This window comes from Oryctolagus cuniculus, chromosome 11 (assembly GCF_964237555.1).
Source record: "Oryctolagus cuniculus chromosome 11, mOryCun1.1, whole genome shotgun sequence".
Classification (NCBI taxonomy): Eukaryota; Metazoa; Chordata; class Mammalia; order Lagomorpha; family Leporidae; genus Oryctolagus; species Oryctolagus cuniculus.
In genome coordinates, this window is record NC_091442.1 from 120,623,876 (window position 1) to 120,645,621 (window position 21,746).

Consider the following 21,746-nt stretch of genomic DNA (forward strand, 5'->3'; position numbering starts at 1 on the left):
GTGTGTGTGTGTGTGTGTGTGTGTGTGCATGAATGTATCCTCAAAGCATGCAGCGTTTCTAGAACTTGCACTTGAGAGCAGGTTTCCGTGAGCACAGTGGCCGTAGATTTTTGTTCAGAGTCCCCGTTTGGCCGTTACGGGCTTGCTCATTATTTTGGAAAAACAAGACTCGGTATTAAAAGGACCTGGGGCTTAGGATGATTCCGTCTCTGCCATGAGCCCATCCGTGAGACCTCTGTTCTTTGGGACTCCCTAAACTTGCTAAACCACAGACGCTCTCGAAAACATCTACAGGAGCTGGACACCGTGGCCAGCACCGGCTGAGGGGGCAGTTTGCCAAGGAGGTAGTGCCCGAGACCTGCCTTGGTGTGGCCAGGGGGACTCTGGTCATGCGAGGGGACAGCTCAGCTCGGACCCCCCCTGGGGGGGGGGCATGTGCTTGTGGCCCATGCTCCCAGACGGGGCCGGGATTCACAAAGGCTACAGCGGGCAGGGCAGGGCGTCTCCCTCGTCACCTCCCGGCTCCTCGGCTCCTGCAGCAGAGAAAGCCAAGTGCTTTTCTACAGAGGCGGGCGCAGGGGCTCCCCGCTGGGGCCCACAGCCCTTGATGAGACCTGGAGGTCACCCCAGACGGCCCCCAGGAGAAGAGGGAAACCTACGGGTTGTGAAATCAAGCCTGCCCGGCCGGCTCTGCCCAGGGCCAGCCGCCGGGGAAAGTGAAAGTTGGCCAGGACTCGGGAAACCATGAACTGGAAGACATTTCTACTCCATCGCCTAAAACCGAGCTTTTTGATAGAAAAAGAGAAGGGAGAAAGGAAGGAAGGCAGGGAGGGAGGGAGGGAGGAAGAGAAGAAAGCTATCCTAGAAAAAGAGGCTCCAGTAAGACTTCACAGCTTCCCATAGGAACGGAAGGTTTTGAAACAGCCCCTGGATTTTCCCCTCCCTCCCCCCAGACTGTGTGTCTGTGGGGCGTCGGCAGTGATGTGTGTGCGGGGTGTCAGGCACAGTCCAAGGTCAAGGGCATGGTGGCCCAGGAGCCTCAGAGGGCTGGGCAGTGGGCTGCCGAGGCCCTGGCAGAGCTGCCCGGTCCCTCTCCTGGGCAGTCTCGGGTGGTGTGGAACCCAGTTCCTGGGAAGCAGGGCCCACGAGGAACTTTTGAATTTACCAATGGCATAAAAAGTATATATATTTTTATGACAACGGGCAAGTTCGGATTGGTTGACAGAAATGGCGAGATGTGACGTCAAGGGACACTGGTTAGAATGCCAAACCCCGCGGGAGGGGGGCAGAGCGGCGGTGGATGGGGCCCGGGGCCTGCTTCTCCCGGGTTCTGGCCCCTAGTGGGCCACGGCAGGGGGTCAGGGGCAGCCAGGTCCACGTGGCTGTGAGCCAGCGCGTGGCCCGGGCCGCAGGAGGGGTCCGTGCCCACTGGCCCCGAGTCTGCGGCCGTTCTGGAGCGCGAGGCCCGGACTGGTTCCCCTGCCGCTTGGAGACCTCCGGGGGGGCCCTGCGGAGCCGGCGGGGGAAGCCGCCGAGGCCTCCCTGGCATTCTAGCCCGTGTCCAGATCCTGGAGCCCTGCCGTTGCCCAAGAGGCCAGAGGAGGCTCCGTGTGGCCCGGGGGCCAGCAATGTCGCCGTGCCGCTCCGGCAGAGCAACGCTGCGGCCTTGCACTTCCCCCCTCAGCCCCTGCGCCCCGCTTCGGGGAGGCAGGAAGCCGCTTCCACGGGGAAAAAGGAGCCCGGGCACCATGCCCCTGCCCACCCCGCGCCTCCCCGGGCACCGCGGGCGCCCCCTCAACTCCGCCAGCACCTTGCGCGCACCCCTTACGTCTCCTGGCACTGCGAGCCGCCCTCCGGCCCTCCAGGGCTCGCGCGCCCGACCCCGCCCCCCGCCGCACTGGGCACCGCGCCCCTCGCTCCACCGGGCCCGCGGTGTCCGGGAAGCCGCCCCTGGGCCGCCCGTGCGCGCTCCCGGCCTTGGCGGGGAGAGCCCACTGCCACCGTCTGCCCGGAGCGCTGTCCCGGGCCTCGGCTGCAGCTCCGCGGCGCACACCGGCCCCCCTTGGAGATGAGCCCGTGACCCAGGCGGGCCCTCCGCAGCGTGTACGGGGCTACGGGCAAAAGGCTGCGAGCAGGCCGGGGGCTGTCGTGCGGCCTCGGGTCCCCGAGCCCGGCCCGAACGCGCGCGCGCGTCCCGCTGCCCGCAATCATGGCAGCCGGCGCCTTGGAGCGCAGTCGCCGAGCGCGCCCCGGTGCCAGGGCGGCGGGGGCGGGCCGGGCCAGGGGCTCCCGCCTGCCCGCCGCCTCCCTCGGTCGCGCGGGGCCCGGGGGCGCGGAGCGCAAGGCCAGTGGGTCCCGCGACGGAGTGCCCCTGCCCCGCGAGGGCGGGCGGGGCCGCGGGGCGGGTGCGCGCGGGCGGCGAGCGCCCGGGGCGGCGAGCCCGCGGGGACGCGCACGCGGGGCTGCGGGGCGAGGCGCGGGGCCCGGGCGGCGAATCCGCTGCTCGCGCCGCCCGCCCAGCCCGAGCGCGCCGGCCCCGGGCGGGGGGTGCGGAGGGGGAGCCCGGGAGGGGCGGCGCCCGGTCCTCACCCGCAGCGGGCACGGCTTCTTTGGTATTCCGGGCGCGTCGGCAGCCCTGACCTCCCCGCGGAACGGGAGTGCCCGGGCGCGCGGGCACGGCCGCCGCCCCCGGGCGGTCTCCCCGGGGCTGCGGGGCCCGGCGGAGCCTGGCTTCCTCGGTCCCCTCCTCCCCGAGTCCCGCGTACCCCCTCCCCCGCCCCGATCCGGCGGCGAAGGGGTGGGCAGGGAAACGCGCTCTCTGGGACAGGTGCCAACTCCGAGACAAAAGACATAAAATAGGCGGCAACGGGGGAAGCGCGGCCGGCGCGCTCGGGCGGGGACGGCGGCGCCGCGGGGGCCGCATCCTCGGTGCCGACCCGGGAAAGTTTGGGAAGTCGCCGCGGCGGCTTCGCGGCGGCGGGGGACGCACGGCCCCGGGCCGCCCTGGGCGCAGCGCTCGCCCTCTCCGCGCCGCTGCTGAATAATTCATGGCGCGGCCGCCGGCCATTAGCATGCACCGGGCGCGCGGCGCGTCTGTGCCAAGCCGCCGCCGCATTCGGCGCCCGGGCAGCGCCAGACGAGCGGCCGCGCGGGTCGGCCGGGCCCTCGCCGTCCCCCTCGCCCGCCCGGCGGCGCCCATTGTGCCCCGGGCCCGCGCGGCCAGCCGTCCCCGCGCCCGCCCGACGGCCCGGCTCTGCGAGTTGGGGCCCGCGGCGCCCGCCGCGAGATGCACGTGAACTTGGAGAAAGTCGCGGGGCGCGCCGGCCGGGCCCTCCGCAGCAGGGCGTGGGCGCCCCCGGGCCGGCGCGCTTTCGTTTTCGTCCGGGACAAAGGTCCCCGGCGGCGCCGGTGGCGGACGCGGTGGCCGGGTCCTGGGGACCACTCCTGGGCGCGGCGGGGCCGCTCGTACGGGGAAGCGGAGCCCGGAGGAGAGAAGCGGCTCGCGGCGCGGCGCGGGGGCCGCGGGGCCTGGGCCGGCCCGGAGCGTCGCGCCCTGCGAAGAGTTGCAGGAGCTCGCGCGGCCGTGGACACGGGCCGGAGGGCGCACCGAGGGCCGGGGCCCCGCGCGCAGCGCCGACCGCGGCCGGGCGCGCTGCTCCAGCAACGGCAGCTGCGGACCCGCGCGACGGCGTTCGGGGCGACCCGGCAGGGCGGTAAGTGCGTTTCTTACTTTGGCTACTCAGCGAGTGTTCCGGCGGCGGCGAGGGGACCCCCGAAGTGCTCGCTCTGGAACCCCGAGCCGCGCCGGCCTGCGGGAGCGCCCCGGCGGGCCCGAACGTGGAACTCGGGATCTGCGAAATGTTCGCTGAGCCGCGGGTCCCAGGTGGGCAGGCTGTGCCCGGGGTGGGGTGTGGGGGCTCGGCGAGCGCGAGCGATGGAACCAGCTCCAGGGGCGTCTTCAACAATGGGTCAGCCGCCCCAGGAGCAGCAGCAGCAAGCATGTTTCTGAGGTGGGCGCCTTTGGAAGGGGCCGTGGGAAGCCGCCACCGTTCGTGAAAAATTCAGCCCTTGCTGCTTTTTTTCCCTTTCCCTATGCTGGCTGGGGGTTTTCACAGAGCCACGTTTCGGGCAATGCTGGGCACCCCTGGGCCCAGCGGCGCTGCTGCCGGCAGGCCCTCGCGTGGCAGCCCTTGTCTCTGGTGGCGTCCATCGGAGAGCAACTCCTAACTTTTTGTCACCGGCGCTCCTTCGTAGGTGGCTCACATACAGGTCCCGCCAGCGGCCCTGCAGATTCTGGGGCTGCCGGAGGGGTGGAGGAGTGCGTTCGCCCGCGTTACAGGGTTTGAAGGTAACTCTTTGGAGCTGGGGCTCCAGACGCCCTGGGCACGGCGTCGTCTTATTTCAGTTCTTCGGTTCCCCCTAAGTGAGGCTTGCAGATGTGGGTGGGTTTGTAGGTGCATGTCCCTGCGTTCGGTTAAAATGAAACCCTCCACCGTGCTGTTGAAGGCGTTGGTGCCACAGGTGCGGGTAGCCTGTGCCTCTACTTAGGGACAGCCCCGCTGCCCGTGCTCGCCACAAAATAGTGGGGCGAGGGGCCGTTTCCGTAACAGCCGGCATCGTGAGCTGGCACTCGGGGCCTCGTTTCCCCGGGATGCGCACGAGGCCTGGGCCTCCCGGTCCCCTCTCCTTGGCTGCCCAGCCCCCGTCCCCTCGCCAGTTCTAGGGACCCAGAGACCCAGGAGACCGCTCCGGTAGGGTTCGGCTCTGGTGCTGCCGAGTTCGCCTTGGCTGTCGGCTCTGCCGACAGGCGTGAATCCTGGGGTGGGACGTTGCGAGGTGAGCGCGGAATCGGGGTGCAGCTGTGGAAGGCGTGCCGCTGCAGCCGGGAGCTGCCGCCTGGCGTGGCGTTGGCAGGAGCGAGGTTAGTCTGTGGCGCCGAGCTCCAGCGGGGCCTCGCCTGCTGAATGCCGGAGATGCCTCCCCTGGCGGACACAGCGCTGCACGGGCACAACGGTGTGGGGTCCTGCCAGGGCTGTCTGGTGTCTTCCTGAACTAAAACAGACCCCAAAACCAGGGGCACCGTCTCTCTTTCTCCCCAGGCCCACGGGTTAGGCTGGGGCACGAGCAGGAAAGATGGAGCATCCCCAGAGGCAGCCCCGGGGCCACCGGCGAGGTCGTCATGAGCTCCCAGGGTCCCCCCTGCTGCAACAAAGGGTGCGAGGGCCCGGCCTGAGGACCTGGGCCCTGTCCTGTCTTTGTCCCTGTCCTTTTGAGCCGGCTCGGTGCACACAGAGACTCGGGGTCCCACTGGAGACGACTTGCCGCGTTGGGACATCCCAGGCCAGCACTGTTTGCTCTTGAAGACACAAAGGAGGCGGCTGTGAAAGTGAAAGTGTTGCCTGTCCGTTTCTGGTCACTGCTGGATTGAATGGAAGGAAGGTGGTAAGCGGGGAGCCGGGGCGAGGGGACCGTGGGGTGGGCTGGCGGCAGGAGCCCCGTTGTTCTGTCTTGGTTTTTGTTTTAAGCCATGGCCTTGCTGAGACCCTCCTGGGTCTGGTGCTGGTGGGGCCAGGGGTGGAGTCTGTGGTGATGAGCCCTGTCCCCTCTGCCATAGCTGGGCCTGGTGTCTCCTGAACAGGTGCCGGCTGGCAGTTGGCATTGCCGGGCAGGACCGGCAGAGGCCCAGGACCCTCCGTCCCTGCGGCCTGCCCCTGGCCGGGAAGCCTGGCTGTCCACCCTACCTCTCTCGCTCCAGCTCCCAGCCCAGCATGGACGGGGCCCCGGCAGGACGGGGAGGACTTTGCCTCTAGTGCAGGACAGGCTTTGGGAAGCCACACGGGAGACATCGGAGCACCAGCGTGCTCTGTCTGTGCTGCCCAGGCTGGGTGCTGAGGGTGCATTGGCGTGTTTGGGGAGAAGGGGGCTTAGTCTTGCTGAAGTCTCAGCGGGCAGGCCCGTGGAGCTGGAGCCCCCCAGGGCTGCCCACGTGACCCTGGGGCAGCTCCCGTGTCCTCTCCCAGCTCTGAAGAGGGACTGAGAATGGCAGTCAGGGAACGTTCCTTGTGGCTGATGGTCACAGGCCCCGCGGCTGTTGCCGTGGGCCGCTGTTTGTGGTGTCCCCTTGTGTCACGCTATAGTCCAGGTAACACAGAGGCAGTGTTGCTTTTCACAGAGAGCACCAGGACACTTGCCTCTGCCCCACAGGTGGTAGGGTGGTGTTTGCCAGGGAGCTTGCAAAGCCAGCGTGTGCCTTGTCCTGGGGACCTGGCGCAAGCGTCCCCAAGTGGATGTACCTTCTGGCTACAGGAGATGAGCCCGCAGTCCCCTGGGAGGCTCCCCTCCCTGGGTCAGCCCCTGAGGTGTGCACCTGCGCGCTGGCCCAGCGGCTGACCGCTGCTTTCCACAGGCCCAGAGCGGCCACGCTTCCTCACAGCGTCTTGCTGCAATGAGACAGAAGCCCACGGCAGTGGCCACGCTCTCTGGCGCTGCAGAGCCGGGGGGGGGGGGGCACGGCGGCGCAGCGGCCATGGGTCTTTTGTGTGAAATATTTGTTTCCAGGGCTGACCGGCGTCCGGTCGGCCAGGCCGGTCAGTGCAGCCTCAAGGACGTGGTTGCCACGGGCCGTGAACTGAGAGCCGGGACAGAGATTTACAGAAGAGGAGAAAAGAGTCCCTGACCCGTGCATGGCTCCAGGGAACTGTGGTAGGACCGCCGGCTCTCCCTGTTGAGCGGAGTTTAAACTTTCACAAGTTTGTTCTGCAGTTTCTTTCCCGAGGCTGGCAGAGGCGCGGTGACCAATCCTGGAAAGGTAGCCAGGTTCCGGGCCCGGCCTGGTGGGCCTTTGTCTGCCACTGGGTCGCGATGGGAGTGAGGATATGGGGACTGCGGGAGGGAGGCCCTGGGAGGAGACAGTTGGGCCTGTGTTTGTGGTTTTCCAGTCTTGTCTGCCCCCGAAGTCCTGTTCTCAGATGAACTTGGCGGTGGCCTGTGGCTTATGGGAGGCTCTGACCTGACTTGGCCAAACCACACCGGGGCCCACGAGCACCCTGCCCCGCTGCAGGGGGGTCTCAGGGACCTGGGACAAACCCGCTGCGGAGTTAGCGCCTGGTGAGCATTTTCTGAGTGATTAGACTAGGCTGCATTTTGGCCCGAGGCCTCCACACCGGCCGTACCGCCTGGTCCCTGCTCTGCCGCAGCGATGGTGCCAGAGCAGCCCGGCCCGCCTGCCTGTGTCGCGGGAAGATTCCCGGGAGGGCCGGGTGGTCCCCGTCGGGGGAGAGAAGAGGGTCCCTCTCTAACATGCCTGCTCAGCACCCACAAGGCTTTGTTGACTGTGATTTCAAAACTGAGGTTTCATTTTTTTCAAAACTGCTGTCACATCTTCTAATGCCGGAAGCTCTTAGGTGTGGCCCGTTTTGTCTTTTCCATGACCTGCCCCCCGGGACGCTGCCAAGGGAGCCCCCCTTTTGGGCGTGTGTGGACAGCATCTGAGGCCCTGGCTGGGTGTGGAACTAACGGGACCTTGGCAAAGGCCACAGTGGCGCGGGGTGGCCATCCTCTGGCACACAGGTTCTGTTCCCTGTGTCACCTGGTGTTGGTGCTGTCTCTGTCCAGTTCTGCAAGGGACGCTTCTGGCTGGAGTCGGGTCTTCCCCAGGCAGCTTGGGACTCGGTGTGGGCAGGGGTCTGGGGTATGCGGCTCGACCCATGCCAGTGGGGAGGAGACCCGCAAAGGCCACAGTGGTGTCGTAAACACGGGTGGTTGTGCTTCTAAAGTGTGTGTGTGTGGTGCAAAGTAAAACGGCCAAGGACTTTCTTTTTTTAAGCATCAGGAGAATGTCCGTCAAGGTTAGAGCACAGTGCCTTCCCAGGTGCCTCTGCTCGTGGCTGCAGGGCTGGGTTGCGCTGGGAGCTGCGTTCCCTAATTCTGGGGTCTCAGGTGGTAGAAAGAGCGTGCGGCTGGATTGTTTACCTGCTGATTTGTGCCTCTTAAGTTTAGCATCCCCTTCCGTGTGTTGGAGGGAGATATTTACATTCGAATCAGCCTCTTGTAATTACATTTTAAATTATAATAAAATGGCGGTGGTGCCGCTCCACGTTCCGTATGTTTAGCAGATCGCCTGTGGGTCGCCCACCCCCAGACCTGCCCGTGGGGTGGAGGGACACGCGAGAGGCCTGGCGTGCGGGGTCCTCCCTGGCCCACTCTTGCTGGGGGGTGCTGTCCGGCTGACATGCTGGGGTCCTGAGCCCCGTGGGGTGGGGGCTGTCGTGTCTCTAATGGCCAGCTGGGCCCAGCGGTGGCCACTGGCTGGTCGCAGCCTCCCCCCAGGTTGAGGCAGGCCCCAAGATGGCCACCTGGTTTCAGGCAGTCTCCCCCGTGTGGCTGGCGGACAGCGGGCAGGGCAGGCCCCGCTCCTCCGGGGCCAGGTTCTTGGCAGCCGTGCCCAGCCGTTGCTGGTGTGGAATTCCCGGCATTCCTGGTCGGGCGCATGGCATTGGAATCTTACCTGCTTTGTCTCTGGCATCAGCTGGCAAGCGGTCACGTGGCCGTGTGCGTGAGACCAGAGCCGGGGACCAGAGGCCTCCTGGGCTGCTTCCTCCTCGCTCACTCTACCCCCCCACTCCCACCCCGCCCCTGCTCCGGCATGGCAATCTCCGAGCAGGCGCGAAGCAGCCTTAAATAAAAGCGAATCCGGGCAGCCCGGGAGCTGCCTGCCCGAGGCTGGGGCGGGCCTAAGCCGCCTGCCTGGACTTAGGCGCCGTGGATGGAGAGAGGCCCTAACACGCTCTGGTCGCCAAGCAGTCGGGGCCGGGGCGTGGACCTCCTCGGGCGCAGGCCCAGGTGGCGGTCGCTCCATGCCGTCCCCTGTGGCCGAAGCTGGCCCTGGGTGCCCCGGACATGTGTGGAGGGGGTGGCACCGCCTCCTGGGGAGCCCCTTCCCACACTTCCAGGCTTAGAACAGGGCTTCGATCCTGGGGTGAGCCAGGCCCAACGCCCATTCTGTCCAGTGCCTGCTGGGAAGGGCAGGGACATCCGACAGACCTCCGGGGCAGTGGCCGCCTCTCCCCAGGCTGGGGGCAGTGGCTAGCTTTGGTGAAGCTGTAGGCTTTTGAGGGACAGGGGCAGGGCCGAGGTGCCTGGACTCCATGCTGGCCTTCTGTCCACACAGCTGTCGGCCGCCTCCTGGCTGCTGCCGTGCCCGCTCCCCCTTGCTTTCCATCCAGCCGTGAGCGGCAGGAACCGCGCTCTCTCTTCTCTGTGTGATCGGGGAAACTGAGGCTGGGGGAGGTTATGCGCGGCTTTGCCCAGGGGCACGTGGCTGGCTGCACGCGGCTTCAGTCCTGTGGCGGGGCTGACCGCCATGACACCAGCAGTCTTCTTGGGCATTAGAACAGGGACACCCCAAGAACTCCAGGGAGTGCTGGGGTGGGGGCTCCCTAGCCCCCGACAGGGAAGCAGCCGGGTACTGGCCGCTGGCTTGCCCGACGTGGGAACAATGCGGCCTCTATACTGGAGAGAGCGGGGCCAGGAGTCCCAGCCCCTCAGAGGGCCTGGGCAGGCGGGCGGCTGCAACATGGCGCTGGGGCTGCCCGCCCGTCAGCAGGGCCTGCTGGCGCCTGGGCCGGCTGCTCCCGGCGTCCTCTTGGGCTGGCGCTGAGTGGCCAGGCGCTCGGGCGTCCTCCTCCTCCTCCTCCCCCTCCTCTCATTCGGCCAGCCCCCTCCTTTTTTGGTGGTGGGTTCGGGGGCCCGGCCCACCCGCCTCTGCCACGTCTGCCACCCTCCCAGCACCCACGAGCATCTTTCAAAAACTCCCGGTGGGCGGGGCCGAGCCGCAGCGGCTGCCTCTGGCCCCCTCCCCGGGCTGCCAGTGCCAGATGAGAGCAGCAGACAAAAGTAGCATTTTCCTCGTCCTCCGGGCGGGCAGCGGGGCCTTCCCCCAGCGCCACCTGCTCCTGGCAGTCCTGCCCGAGGGGGCCGGGGTGCCCGAGGCCCGGGCGGGGACCGAGACACCGATGGACGGCAGGCGGCCAGAGACCAGGAGGCGTGAGGGCCTGCTGGCTGGAGGCTGGCACCCAGGGATGGTTGTGGCCGGTGGAACCTGCCCTCTTCTCCCACCAGAGTGGCCGGCTGGGCCAGGGGACGTGCCTCTGGCTTCCTGGCTTTAGAGAAAGCCCCTCTGTCCTCCGTCGCCCCCGGTAAGTGCCCTCCTTCCCTCTCCGCGCTGCCATCTTGTGCCCGGTGTGCCTGTGCGTCTCCTGCTCTCATTGGCTACCCCAAACTCAAAATTCTATTTCAGGACCCCCCCACCCCCCACGCACATCTTGAGTGAAATGAACCCTGCCAAAAACTGCAGGGAACATGCAGACGCCAAGCCCATTTATTTTTAAAACCCAAAGCTACAGGCTTTAGAAATCACAATAAAAATGAATGTTTATTATTTCGCAGTAGCCGTGTGCTCAGTTAGAGTCTGAACGAATGCTCTGGGCAGCATTAGTAGCCATGGCCGTCTTCCTTGCCCACTCGCGTGGGTGTATCGTGGGGGTCCTGTGGTGGCTGTTATTTTCATTTTGGCAGCCTCACGGGTGGCAAGCGGGCAAATGCCGGGGTTGTCCCCGGCTCTTCCCGGCAGACCGGCGGGCACAGGGAAGCAGGACCTAGCATCTGAAGACAGAGGCCCTTTTATTTTGTTTGGCATGTTTCATGCTGCTGTTTCCACAGTTTGGGGGTCTAGTTCTTTCTCACTTTTATTTTATTTTTTGAAAGAAAAAAAAAAAAGGAATTGAAGCTCTTTTAGGCTCTCAGCTTGGTGTGGGGAAAAATCTTTCTCGTTGGTTTCAGCTTTGCATTTTGAGCACTTTAGTAAGCTTGGGGGTTCTACCCACTGGGGCTGTGTGTGGGGTACACGTGGGCGCTGGCCGCTACTCAGGCTCTCGGGAGGCTCTGAAGGGTCCCAGGAGCTGCCCGTGCCCCCCCGCCTCCCCGCCCGGGTCCCATCCTGGTTTCCCACCTGCAGAGCTGTCAGCCGTGACATGCAGGCCTCCCGGGCTGGAAACCCCCGCTCGCCGCCGCCGTCCGTCGTCCGTGAGCTGGGCTCGCGGCTGCCCGGGTTTCCCTCTGAGTCCTTGGCCTGCCGAATTGCCGAGGTTTCCACGGAAAGTGTGTGCCACGGAGCCCGGCCGCAGAGAGCCCCACCGCCGCCCGGCCTCCCAGGTTTGGGGTCTTGATGGATGGAAGATGGAAAATCCGGCCCCGAAAGTTCTAAATTGCACTAGGAGGAACGTTCCCACGTAAATGCATCTTTGTTTTCCGGTTCAGCTATGTGTGCAGGCCTGGGTGTGCGCAGCCGGCCGGGGCCGCCGCCGCCGCACGGGGGCACGGAGCTGTGCTCGCACGCGGAGAACCGGCGGCTGCTTTTGTTCTGAGATTAGACCGCAGTCGATAGGGAGGATTTGGGGCTGCAGACAGAGGCACGGGCGGCAGAGATGATTAAAACGTCGCCGTGGTTATGACAGCCACACTGCTGCTGCTGCAGGCTCAGGCCCAGGCCGCCTTCCGCCCAGACGTGCAGCCGGCACCCAGTGACGCGCTGGTGGCAAAACAAAAGTAATGGGGAGAAGCGGAGTCCGGCACGTGGCGCCGGCAGGACTCGGGGTGGAGGAGAGGGGCGTTCAGCGTTTTTAAAAAAGAATTTGTATTTTTAATAGCTGCCCTCTTTCCTCTCTCTCTCTCTCTTTTTTTTTTTTTTTGTATAATTAATGGAGGTAAGACCTTTAATCCTAAACTCTGGAATGAGTACGGTAAAATTTCCTTATTATGGATAAGTCACAGAAAAATCAGTTAATCTGTGTGAAGGACCACTTTGCTTCTAAATAATTTTTTTGCACTGCGATGCGGTGGGTCCGATGCTTTGGATGTCTGTGGCAGGCACCTCCCACGCCTGGGAGAGTTGCAGGTGATCCCCTGTCGTCTTCCTTTTCTATTTATTTTTTTTTAAACTTGGACAAGCACTTGGCCCCCCAGATCAGTGCAATGCCGCGGGATATTTTGCTTTCAGTTTTTTAAGGCAGGCAGCGACTCAGTCATTCTCCATGGTATCAGCACTCCTCAGCAGCATTTTTTTTTTTTTAAAGAAAGTACCCCGCAAAGCACTTTCACATCTTCGCTTCTATATAAATTCCACTATAGCCTGAAATTATACATTCTCGCAGCACAGATGGGCTGGTCTGTCATTACCAGTGCCGCGTGCTTGTTGGAACACACAGCATATTTCAATTGTGGAGTCGACAATTTCGAAGAACTGGGGTCACAATAAACAAGCTGCATTTGTGTAGGGAAACAGATTCAGTCAGTGGCCGGCTCAGCCCCGGAACGTTCTGTGGGGTGAGCCCACCTTCGTTAAATTTTAATTTGATTTTTGGCCTTCTCTGTTAAGACAGCGAGGGCCTGAAATGTCTGCATGAGCGGCCGGTTTTTTTCCTGCTTGTTTTGCCGCACGGATAGTGGAGCAGAGATCGGCTCAGACTTCGCGGGTGTGGGACTTTGGGCCGTGAACTGTCTTCCTGTTCTCTGAGGGGAGATGTTAAATCTGCAGCACTTCTGTGTTGATGTCCGTGCAGTTGTCTTGAGGCCTTTATGAAAATCCAGATGATAAAATTTCGGATGGTCAGATGGTCCATTTAAACCCCAACCCCCTCCTCCCCCCAAAAAAACCCAGCAGGTCAGCAGGTACGTTCAGAAGCTATAAAATTATCTCCCAAGATAACAGAGTGCCGGATTTATTGGTGTGGATCAACACGCTGTGGGCAGAGCCGTTTTACAGCCACAATAATTGGACAATGATGATAACTGTTTATTCTGCGAATTTGCTCGTCTGATGACGTCACCAGCCCCGCACCTGATGTTTGCAGCGTGTGCGTCTCGTGCTCAGTTCTGGATCCCGGCGCTGCCGCTTCCAGCCACAGAGGTTGCCGCCGTGGCTGGCAACGCCTGCGAGCGGGAGCCCCGCACCCTGTGTTGCCGGCAAAGCTCGCGGTGGCGTCCTTGAGAGCGAGCACCTGGTGGCCGAGGTGTCCGCGAGCCGCGGGGATGCTGGGGACATTCTCCCGGCGGTCGGCACTGGGCTTGTGAGTAGCTCTTCTGTGGCCAAGCGTAACCGCTCCGCGCTGCTGGCTTTGGCCTGGGAGCCCCACCACGGGCCTGGGTGCCAGGTGCTGGGCACTGTGATCGCAGCGAGAGCCTCTGCCCAACGCCGTGGGTGGCTACCTGGAGCAGCGGGCGCTCTCCTGGCTGTGCCGAGCGAGGACAGGCACTGCCCCTCTCTCTGCGAATGGGGACCACGTGCAAATACTGGGAAGCTGGGTTCCTGGCGCCCAATCCATGAAGTGCCTTCCCCAGCACCCAGCACACCTACAGGGTGGGGGTCACCCTCCTTTCCACAAGGGACGGCAGTGACCCTGAGAGGCCAAGGGGCTCCCCGAGGTCCACCCAGCCGTAGCGTTGACGCGAGTGGTGCCGTAGGGCACACCTGGCCATGTGGATGGGGATGGTGTGAGTGTGTGTGCAGGAAATGCCTACATTGGCCAGCCCAGGTGCCCAGGTAGCACAGGGTACCAGGGACGCAGGCTGGTGTGTGAGTGGAGCTGGCCCTTGTCACAGCTGCCACACGGGCCCTGGAAACCTTGAGTGATCCCCAGGGTGCCCCCAGGCTAGAGTAGGAGCGGGTGGACAGGCCACGCAGGTGCACGCCTCCCTGCAGGTGCACGCCGGGCCCTGGCCAGGCTCGCTGCCGTCTCCTAGTGCCGACAGAAGGTTCTGGGTGCCGGCCATTTGCAGACTGGGAGGAGTAGGAATGAGCCTCCAGGCCCGGGACAGGAAATGGCGGCGCAGGCAGGCCCAGAGCGGGATCCAGGAAGGCGGGCCGAGGGAGGGAGCGGCCCGGAAGCCCTGCTGTGGGCCGGTCAGCATGCGTGGGCCTCTTCCGAGAAGCAGCCACGAGGCCGGGCTTTCCCTCAAGTCTGTGGGCACAGCTGTGGGCTGGGGCCTGGGGGTTTGGTGAGGCCCAGAGGCCCAGAGGCCCAGCACGCCTGCAGGAAGCCGTCCGCCCCGCCGGGCCCCGGTTCTCTGTAAGCTGGGGTTTCGGCCTGGGCCTCGGGAGGTCCTGGCCTGGGTGGACCCCGGTTGGTGGTTTTTCCTCCACTGGGGCCTGTGCTCTTGGGGGAAGCTGCTGTCCACCCCAGCCTCAGTTTCCCCGTCTGGAAAAGGCAAGGTCAGCTCTGCCCAGGGTCCCTCCTGGGACTGGATGTGACTGTGTCTCCCAGCACTCCGCCAGATGCTGGGGTGGCGTCTGGGTGGGTGGGCCTTGGGTGAGGGTCCCCGGCCCCTGACCACGTGACCCTCTGGGCTTCTGAGCTTGGGGCAGGCCGTGCAGGGGCCACTGCAGGCTGCAGAAGGGGTCAGCCGGGGTGGGGAGCGGGGTGCTTGGGAGGCAGCCAGGCTGCCCCAGTTTGCAAGGAAACCTCTGGCCCAGTTTCCTGGGCTCCTGGCCCTGCCCCAGGATTCCTGGGGTGGGTGTGCCCATGCTTCCGGCCCGGGCCTGGGTAGAGGGATCCGGGGATCCCGCTGTCCCCACCCTGCCCGGGCGTCTTCACTGTGCTGCTGCTTTTGACTCCCGGAGACCCGGGCCCACGCTGAGGATACAGGTGAGTGGCCCACTCCTCCCACCCCTCCCACCCCGAGCCCCCGCTCCTCCCACCCCACCCCGGCCCAGGTGACCCTGCGGTGGTCGCTCTGGAAGTCTGTGCCCGCCGCTCACGTCTTTGTGGCTGCACGTGCGCACGTCGTAAGCTGCCCAGTGCCAGCACCTGCTCGGGCTCTGCATGGAGGGTTGACCCCCAAGGGTCTCAGGCCTCAGTCCTGGCCACTCCAGCCCCAGCCTGAGATGGAGTCACACCCAGACGGCTGCTCGCTGGGCTACCAGGCACCTACAGGCGGACACTTCTAGGGCCAAGCAGGCCACCACCACCCCTTGGTGGCCACAGCCTCAGCCAAGGGCTGTGGCGGGAAAGTGTGGCTGCTGCAGTGTCTGGCTGCCAGGGGAGGGGTAGCAGAACCAGCTGGGCAGGCCCGGTTGGGGGCCCCTGGGGGCCGAAATCCCTTGCTGGGCTCCCCAGGGCCAGCCAGACATTGCGAGCGAGACTCGGCTCCTGGGGCCGGGGAGCCCATCTCTGTGGAGTCCCTGCTGAGCACCAGAGCCTGGGTGAGGTTGTGGGAGTTCATGGCTAATTTTCTATTCCGTGCCTGCATCCGGCGGGAGTGCTGACAGGCACCGCTGAGGCCCATGCTGTGGCGGCCACGGCTCAGAGGCTGAGCAAGTGCCACCGTGCCACGGCCGCCCACGGCCCATCCCTGGGAGGACCCTCTGGCCTGGGGCTCGCCTGCCCTGAGCGAGAGCAGGAGTTGTTCTGGGCAGGCATCGCGCTGGCTCAGGGGGTGCCACACACGTCTCTGGCACCTGGAGCCTGCTGGTTTGGGCCATGGAAGCTCCGTGCACCCGACAGACTCATGGGCCCCACGCCTCTGGGATGGGGTTGTGTGGCAGTGGGAAGGGAGGGGCTCTCGTTCTGTGCAGCTGTGAGGGAGAGGCCTGGACAGGCTCCGTGACCAGCTCTGTGTGGCTGGGCAGGGGCCGTGTCAGGGCAGGGGGCAGGAATGCCTTCCGTGGGACCCCTGCCACCACTCTGGGCGGTGCACACTGTCCCCTAGTCCCTTGTGTGGCAGAGACTGGGCTCACCTCACCCTCCAGGGCACCGCCCTGCAGAGAGGTTGTGGGGCCCGGATGCGGCCATCCAGTGGCAGAGCACGGGGGACGCCAGGCTGGCAGGGGAGAGCCGTGGCTGCGACCCGTGGTTTGTCCCCAGCTCCCAGGCAAGGTGGCCTCACTGTGAGACAGTCTTGGTGTCATCGGCAGGTGTGGGCACCCTTGGAAAGGCAGCAGTGGGTGGGCAGCACGCTGTGGGCCCGCTGGGCGAGGAACAAACAGGCCGTCAGCTTGGAGCATCTGAGGAATCCAGGAGGTGCCCTGGAGGTGGTGGCCCTGCAGCCCTGGGCTCTTTCCAAAGCCGACTGCCAGGGCCGTGGCCGCGGGGCTCCGAGTCCAGCCCTGGGGCCTGCCACGTCCCAGGCGCCACCCCACGCCAGCCCTGGGGCCTGCCACGTCCCAGGCGCCACCCCACGCCAGCCCTGTTCCGAGCACATCTGCTACAGCAGCCCCGCCAGAGCTCCGCCTCTGTCCCCGTCCCCATGGAAACCCGGCTGGGGGGGGCTCCTGCTGCGTTTGTCCCCCAGACTGGCTTCCGGCAGAGCCAGCCTGCTCTCCCTGGCCCTGCCCCTGAAGCCCACGGCTTCCCCCCGGGGGTGTCTTCCCACATTTGCTGAGCGCCCGTCGGCCTCTTTGGGAGCCCGGGTTTGCCGTCCTCGTGACCAGTCCCCACCCAGCTGTGGCTGCCCTTGGCCTTGGGCTGGCGTCCTGGACTGAGCCCCGGATCTGGGTCAGGGGCCTCTCGGGCCTTAAATGAGCCCCTTCCTCTCTGGGAGCCTCAGTTTACCCGTCTGTACCAGGGGAGGTGACGCTGTGCCAAAAATGAAAGACAAAGAATGAAACCACAGTAGCGCCAGTGCCTCTGGGCTCTCAGGGCTGGGCTGTTGTTTATTTTTAGTGTTTCTTTCTTTCTTTCTTTCTTTTTTTTTTTTAAGGGACAGAGCTGTGGGATTTGACTGGAGATAGAGGCTGAGAGCCAGCCTGGGGCCACAGACGCTCAGCACGTAAGGCCTGGCTCGGCCGAGAGCCCTGGCACCAGTGACCTGCGTGGAGGCTGAGTCGGACCCCCGGTCAGACGTGTGGGCGGAAAACGAGACCCAGCTTTCAAAGGAGCAAAAGCCCCAGCCGCTCACCCCCAGGGAGACGGGGAAGCCGCTGGGTGCACCAGCTCGCCTGCCCAGGGCTGGTCCCCCTGTGGCCGCCGGCAGCATGGAGGTCTCAGCCCAGCCATGTCCCTGGAGCTGGCGGAGGTGGGAAGCTCCCCAGGAGATGGGGTCGGTGGCGCTGGGCCTGGCTGGTCCCGTCGCGGGCACTGGCTCTTCTGAACCGCAGCAGGGTTGTGTTCCCTGCAGCAGAGCCTCGGGACAGGGGGGCCGCCTGCTTGAGCCCCGCTCTGTGGGGTGGTACCTTGACCTCCAGGGCTGTGAGGGGAGGGGTCTGCTGGGTAAAGGCAGGAGACAGCTGTCCAGCGTGCTGGCCGTGAGCGAGGCAGCGACCGGCAGACCCTGCCCAGGCACACCTGCATAGCTGCTGGAGGCTCCAGGCGCTGCACTTGGGGGGCCCGGGGGCTGGGGTCTCCTCCTCTGCCCACTCCTGATCTGCGCCAGCCCCCCGGGCTCACCAACCCATCCTGGGGCAGGAGTGACCCTTGGGCTGGGCACTGGCACTGCGTCTCAGGAAAAGGAAGCAAAACAGTGGGCTGCAGCCCCACCCGGGCTGGGGTGGGAATCGGGGGGCCTGGGGTGACGCAGGGTGTGAAGGGACCTGGGGGTGAGGCGGCGTGATCGAGGTGCCCCCCCTCCTCGCAGTCTCTGCACCCTGGGGACCCGAGGTGGCAGAAGCAGTGTGGCCGGTGGTGCTGCCCAGCCCCCAGCTCCACCTTGTCTCCTGGGCAGGAGGCAGCGCAGTGAGGGGCCGGGATCTGACGCCTGTTGACCTGGGGTGACCGCACAGAGCCCCAGCCTGCTGCCAGCCCTGTCTCAGAGGCGAGGAGCCGTGCTCCGGAAGGCTCAGCTGCTGTCCTAAAACTGGGCCTTCCCCTCTGGCCCCAGAGGGGTCCGGGGCAGGGCTGGGGCGGCGGTGGCCGCTGTCTCGGTGGACAGGGAATGCCGTGGTGCCAACAGGCAGGGACCCGTGGTGCACGGCAGCTTGTTCTGTTAAGTTAATCTGACACTTTCGGTTTGCACATCTCCTGCATGGCCCAGGGTCCTCTTCCTCCAGGCAGCCCTCACAGACTGCCTGCCCTCCTCGCAGTGGGTGGTTCCTGCCAGCCCAGCCCCTGGCCCGCCAGCCCCTCCCTCGGTTCCATCGCAGGCATGGAAGCCCTCCTCTTGCTGTGGTGCCCGTCGCGGGGTCTGGTACGCACACTGTCCTGCTGGGGACCTGGCACCTGAAATGGGCTTGTGGCAGCTTGGTTAAGGCCACCGACCCCCAGCCCCCGGGCCCCGGCTCACTCTGGCCCTCATCTGCCACATGGCCTGTCACAGTGAGCCCGGGGGGAGCTGAGGGGACAGACTTGGCGCCCAGGCTCTGGTGTCTGCTGTGGGGGCCGGAGGAGAGGCTGGTGCACAAAGCTGGGGCGCCGACCTGGTGCCTGCGACACGGGGGAGTCTGGAAGCTCGGCCCTTCCTCCTGGGGTGGACGCTGGGTTAAGTGGCCATGCCGACGAGGCCAGGTGGCTACTCGTGGGCTGTCGTGCGGGGCGTGCTGGGGTCGTCGGGTGTGGGAACCCCCGGAAGCCACGTCTCGCCAGGAGCTGGGTGTGGCACAGTGTCCTGGGTGCTTGTTACTGGTTTTCTTTTTTCTCCATTTCCCAAAATCTTGCGATGGAATGGAAATCAGAAAACAAAATCCATCTGGCCCGAGGGAATTGACCTGCCCGGGTCACCCCATCTGTCCTCCCCCAGACCCCAAATCTGCTCCCTGAGTGGCCGGGGCCGCCCATCGGTGCCTGTCGTGGTGGCTGGGAAGGTGCAGAGGCCCTGGGGGGGGGGGGGGCCCTGGAGCGCATGGGGACTGCGTGCTCCACACCCAGTGCGGCTGCTGATCGTGGTGCCGCCGCTGCCCGAGGCCCAGCCCACCCTGGCTGCGGGCACATCTAGAGTCGCTGTCTGGAAACAGGACTCCTTTCCTGACTGCTCTGTGACCAGGCCTTGTTACCCTGCCGTTGCAGATGCCGACGTGGCTCGGGACAGCGCCGGCCCAGCAGCGAGCTCCGGGTGGCTGCGTGGACGGCCGTGCGTGGGGCTTTTCTGGAAGCAACGTGGTAACTCGCAGGATGTGGGTGGCTGCCTGGCGGGAGGTCCTGCTGTGTGTGCTGGGCGCTTGCTGCTTTACCCCTGCCATCAGGTTCACCCAGCAGGTGTCCGCGGCCGCTGTTAAGATCTGAGCTGGGACTGAGAGAGGCCAGGGTGCCCAACAGCCTCTGCTGTCACAGGGTGACGGCTCTGCCACTCGATGTCAGCACACCAGCCGCCATGGGCCCAGTGGAACCACTGTGCTGGAAGAGCCGAGCGGCGGGCACAGCCCTGGTTTGTGCACCTGCCCCGTTTGTAGATGAGGAGACGGAGGCCCAGGAAGGTTCAGGGCTTGTCCACCCGAGCTGGGCACCAGCGGCCCCTCTGGGCCCTGCAGATGCACCCTGGGTGCTCGTGGGCAGGGTCAGGGAGGACCCAGGATTGGCTCTGCCAGGGCCTCTGGCTCAGCCCTGTGCTTTTCAGGTAGTCGGCACAGCCTCCACGGTCCTTGAGCCGCCAAGACGGCCCAGGTGGGGTGACCACGCCCGGGGATGCTGGCTTCAAGGGGGCAGCTCGGGGAGGCTCCCGTGGGCCCTGTCGCATCTCAAAGGCTCTGTGTCTGAGGGATACAGTGAGGCCCCCAGAGCCAGTGTCCCTGCGGCCGGAGCTCCCTGTGCCTGCCATGGATGTGGCTGGGGGAGAAGCCCTGCCACCCCCCCCCCCCCCGCTGGGGCCCACGTGTCCAGCTCAGCCTCTCGCCCACTGTGCCTGCACGCCTGGTTTCCGACGTCAGTGACGATCGATGCAGGCTGCTGACAGAAGAGGGGCCTCACTGCTGGGGCTGTGGGAGCTGGGGTGCACTGTCCCCAGCAGTGCCCTCCAGGTGCTGGGCAATGGGCCCTCTGCCACCCACCCCAGCCAGGCTGATGTCCCAGGCAGGCCCCGAGCTGCTGCTCCGTCGGCTGCAGGGGAGAGCCTGGGTGATGCTCCGGGCCCGGGTGGCTGGTGAGGGGCCGCGTGGGCTTCCCCAGCCAGAGCGCTAGGGGTGTCTGCAGGCTGCAGCCGGCCAACCCTGCAGGGCCCTCAGGTAGGGGTGGCAGCGGCGAGCAGGGAGTGCGGCCATCCAAGGCGAGGGCCACGAGGGGCCCTCCCCCGCACCCGGTCCCTGTCCTGCAAGTCAGGGCAGCAACCCGCCGGAGACCAGGAGGCCCGAGGAGGGACAGTGGCCAGGCCGGGGCCGACCTCGGCTCCATCACCTCCAGCTTCTCTGGGGCCACTTGCGGCCCTCTGGATGCAGATATGGGTGCTGGTGGCCGCCGGCAGGGTCCTCCAGCCCCTGGGGCCCTACGAGTGCTCAGGGAGGCTGGGGGTACAGCCGAGAGGAAAGTGGTACCCCCTGATTTGTGGTGGCCGGGGTGACCCTTAGTTAGGAGGGAGTTGCCTTGATCCTCAGGTCACGGGGTCTGGGCGGCGTGCAGAGTGGGAGGGGAAGGGGCGACCTTGGCGTTGCAGGGGCCGAGTGCGGGCTCCCGGTCCTGGTGTCCTCGTGGACTCAGTCCTGGTGCGCCCCGACTGCTCTACTCACCACTTGGGAAAAGCCCGACGTCCTGTTTGCACCTTTGAAGGCCTAGATAGCGGATGCTGCTCCAAGAGCAGGGTGGGGCAGCGCGTCCCCTTATCCTGGGTGCCAGAGACACAGGCCGGAGTCGGGGGGGGGGGGGGCAGTGCAGACCTCAGGCAGCCAAGGCCAGGGCCTCCCGCCTGCTGCGAGAGCCGGGGAGGCCCCAACCCTGGAGAGCTCCCTGTAATGGAAGGTCTTCCGTAGCGGAGCTGGCCCCTGGGAGGCGAGGCGGCCTGGAGCAGGGGACGCTCCTGTGACAGTGACCCTGCTCTGCCAGGGCGGGCGGCCGGAGGAGCCCAGTCTCCCCTTCCTTTGCAGGCCCTGGACGTTGGGCGGGGCGGGGCTGGGCTGGGCAGGGTCTGTGGGGGGCAATCAGGGGGGCCACAGTCTGGGCTTTGCTCGCAGTCGGTTTTCGGATGGAATTCTTCCCCTCTGGGCTCCCAGGCCTCTGCCGTGGCTGCGGTGAGCGGTGAGCGGTGGGTCAGGTGGAGGGAGGGGACCCCGAGCCGCTGGAGCTGCCCAGTTGACTCCTCTGTCCCCGTGTCTTGCAGGAGGCGGCCATGACCAGCGCACCCCTGAGCCAGTCGGAGTCTGGCGTGCACTTGGAGCCCCGTCCCCAGGACCTGAGAGCCCAGGTAGCTGCGTCCTTGCCCTGGGCCAGGGTGAGGTGGGGCCCGCTGGGGTCAGAAATGGCCTGGGAGCGGACAGCTTTGCAGAGAAAGGGACCTCGACAGCAGGCTGCCCTGTCCAGTCTCCGGGGTGCACGCGCTCCTGGCAGGTGTGAGGCGCTCTGCCCAGAAAGGGAGCCGGCCAAGGGCCCCCGGCTGGCTGCGTGCTGGTGTCACCCCAGCCTTGCCTACCTGCCCGCAGCCCCGTGGGGCCTTCCCTCCCCTCCTGGAAGTGGGGACAGGGACGGAGTGCCCAGGAGAGCACAGGGAGTGCGGGGCCTTTGCAGAGGTCGCCTGTGCTGGCCCTGAGCCTGCTGCGCTATGCTGGGTGACCGGCCCCGGTCCCAGCCCCGCACTGCCCGAGCCTCAGCGCGCCCATCCCTGAGATGGGCATCAGCACCTCC

The 21,746-nt window shown here is 65.6% G+C and overlaps 1 protein-coding gene across 3 annotated transcripts in view; it reads left to right on the top strand.

Moving 5' to 3' along the window:
- Positions 1-2,581: 2,581 nt before the first annotated feature.
- LOC127485310 (uncharacterized) overlaps positions 2,582-21,746 on the top strand; it is a 40,404-nt gene continuing 21,239 nt past the window's right edge. Inside the window, exons 1-3 of one of the 3 annotated variants that reach the window (XM_070053043.1) lie at positions 2,582-14,699; positions 18,990-19,082; positions 21,226-21,309. In XM_070053043.1, coding sequence (XP_069909144.1) covers positions 14,577-14,699; positions 18,990-19,082; positions 21,226-21,309 — 300 coding nt within the window. In that variant the 5' untranslated portion in view covers positions 2,582-14,576. Of the gene's footprint in view, positions 17,068-18,989; positions 19,083-21,225; positions 21,310-21,746 lie in introns of all 3 variants that reach the window. The other 2 variants (XM_070053044.1, XM_070053045.1) reach the window with 2 other exon arrangements.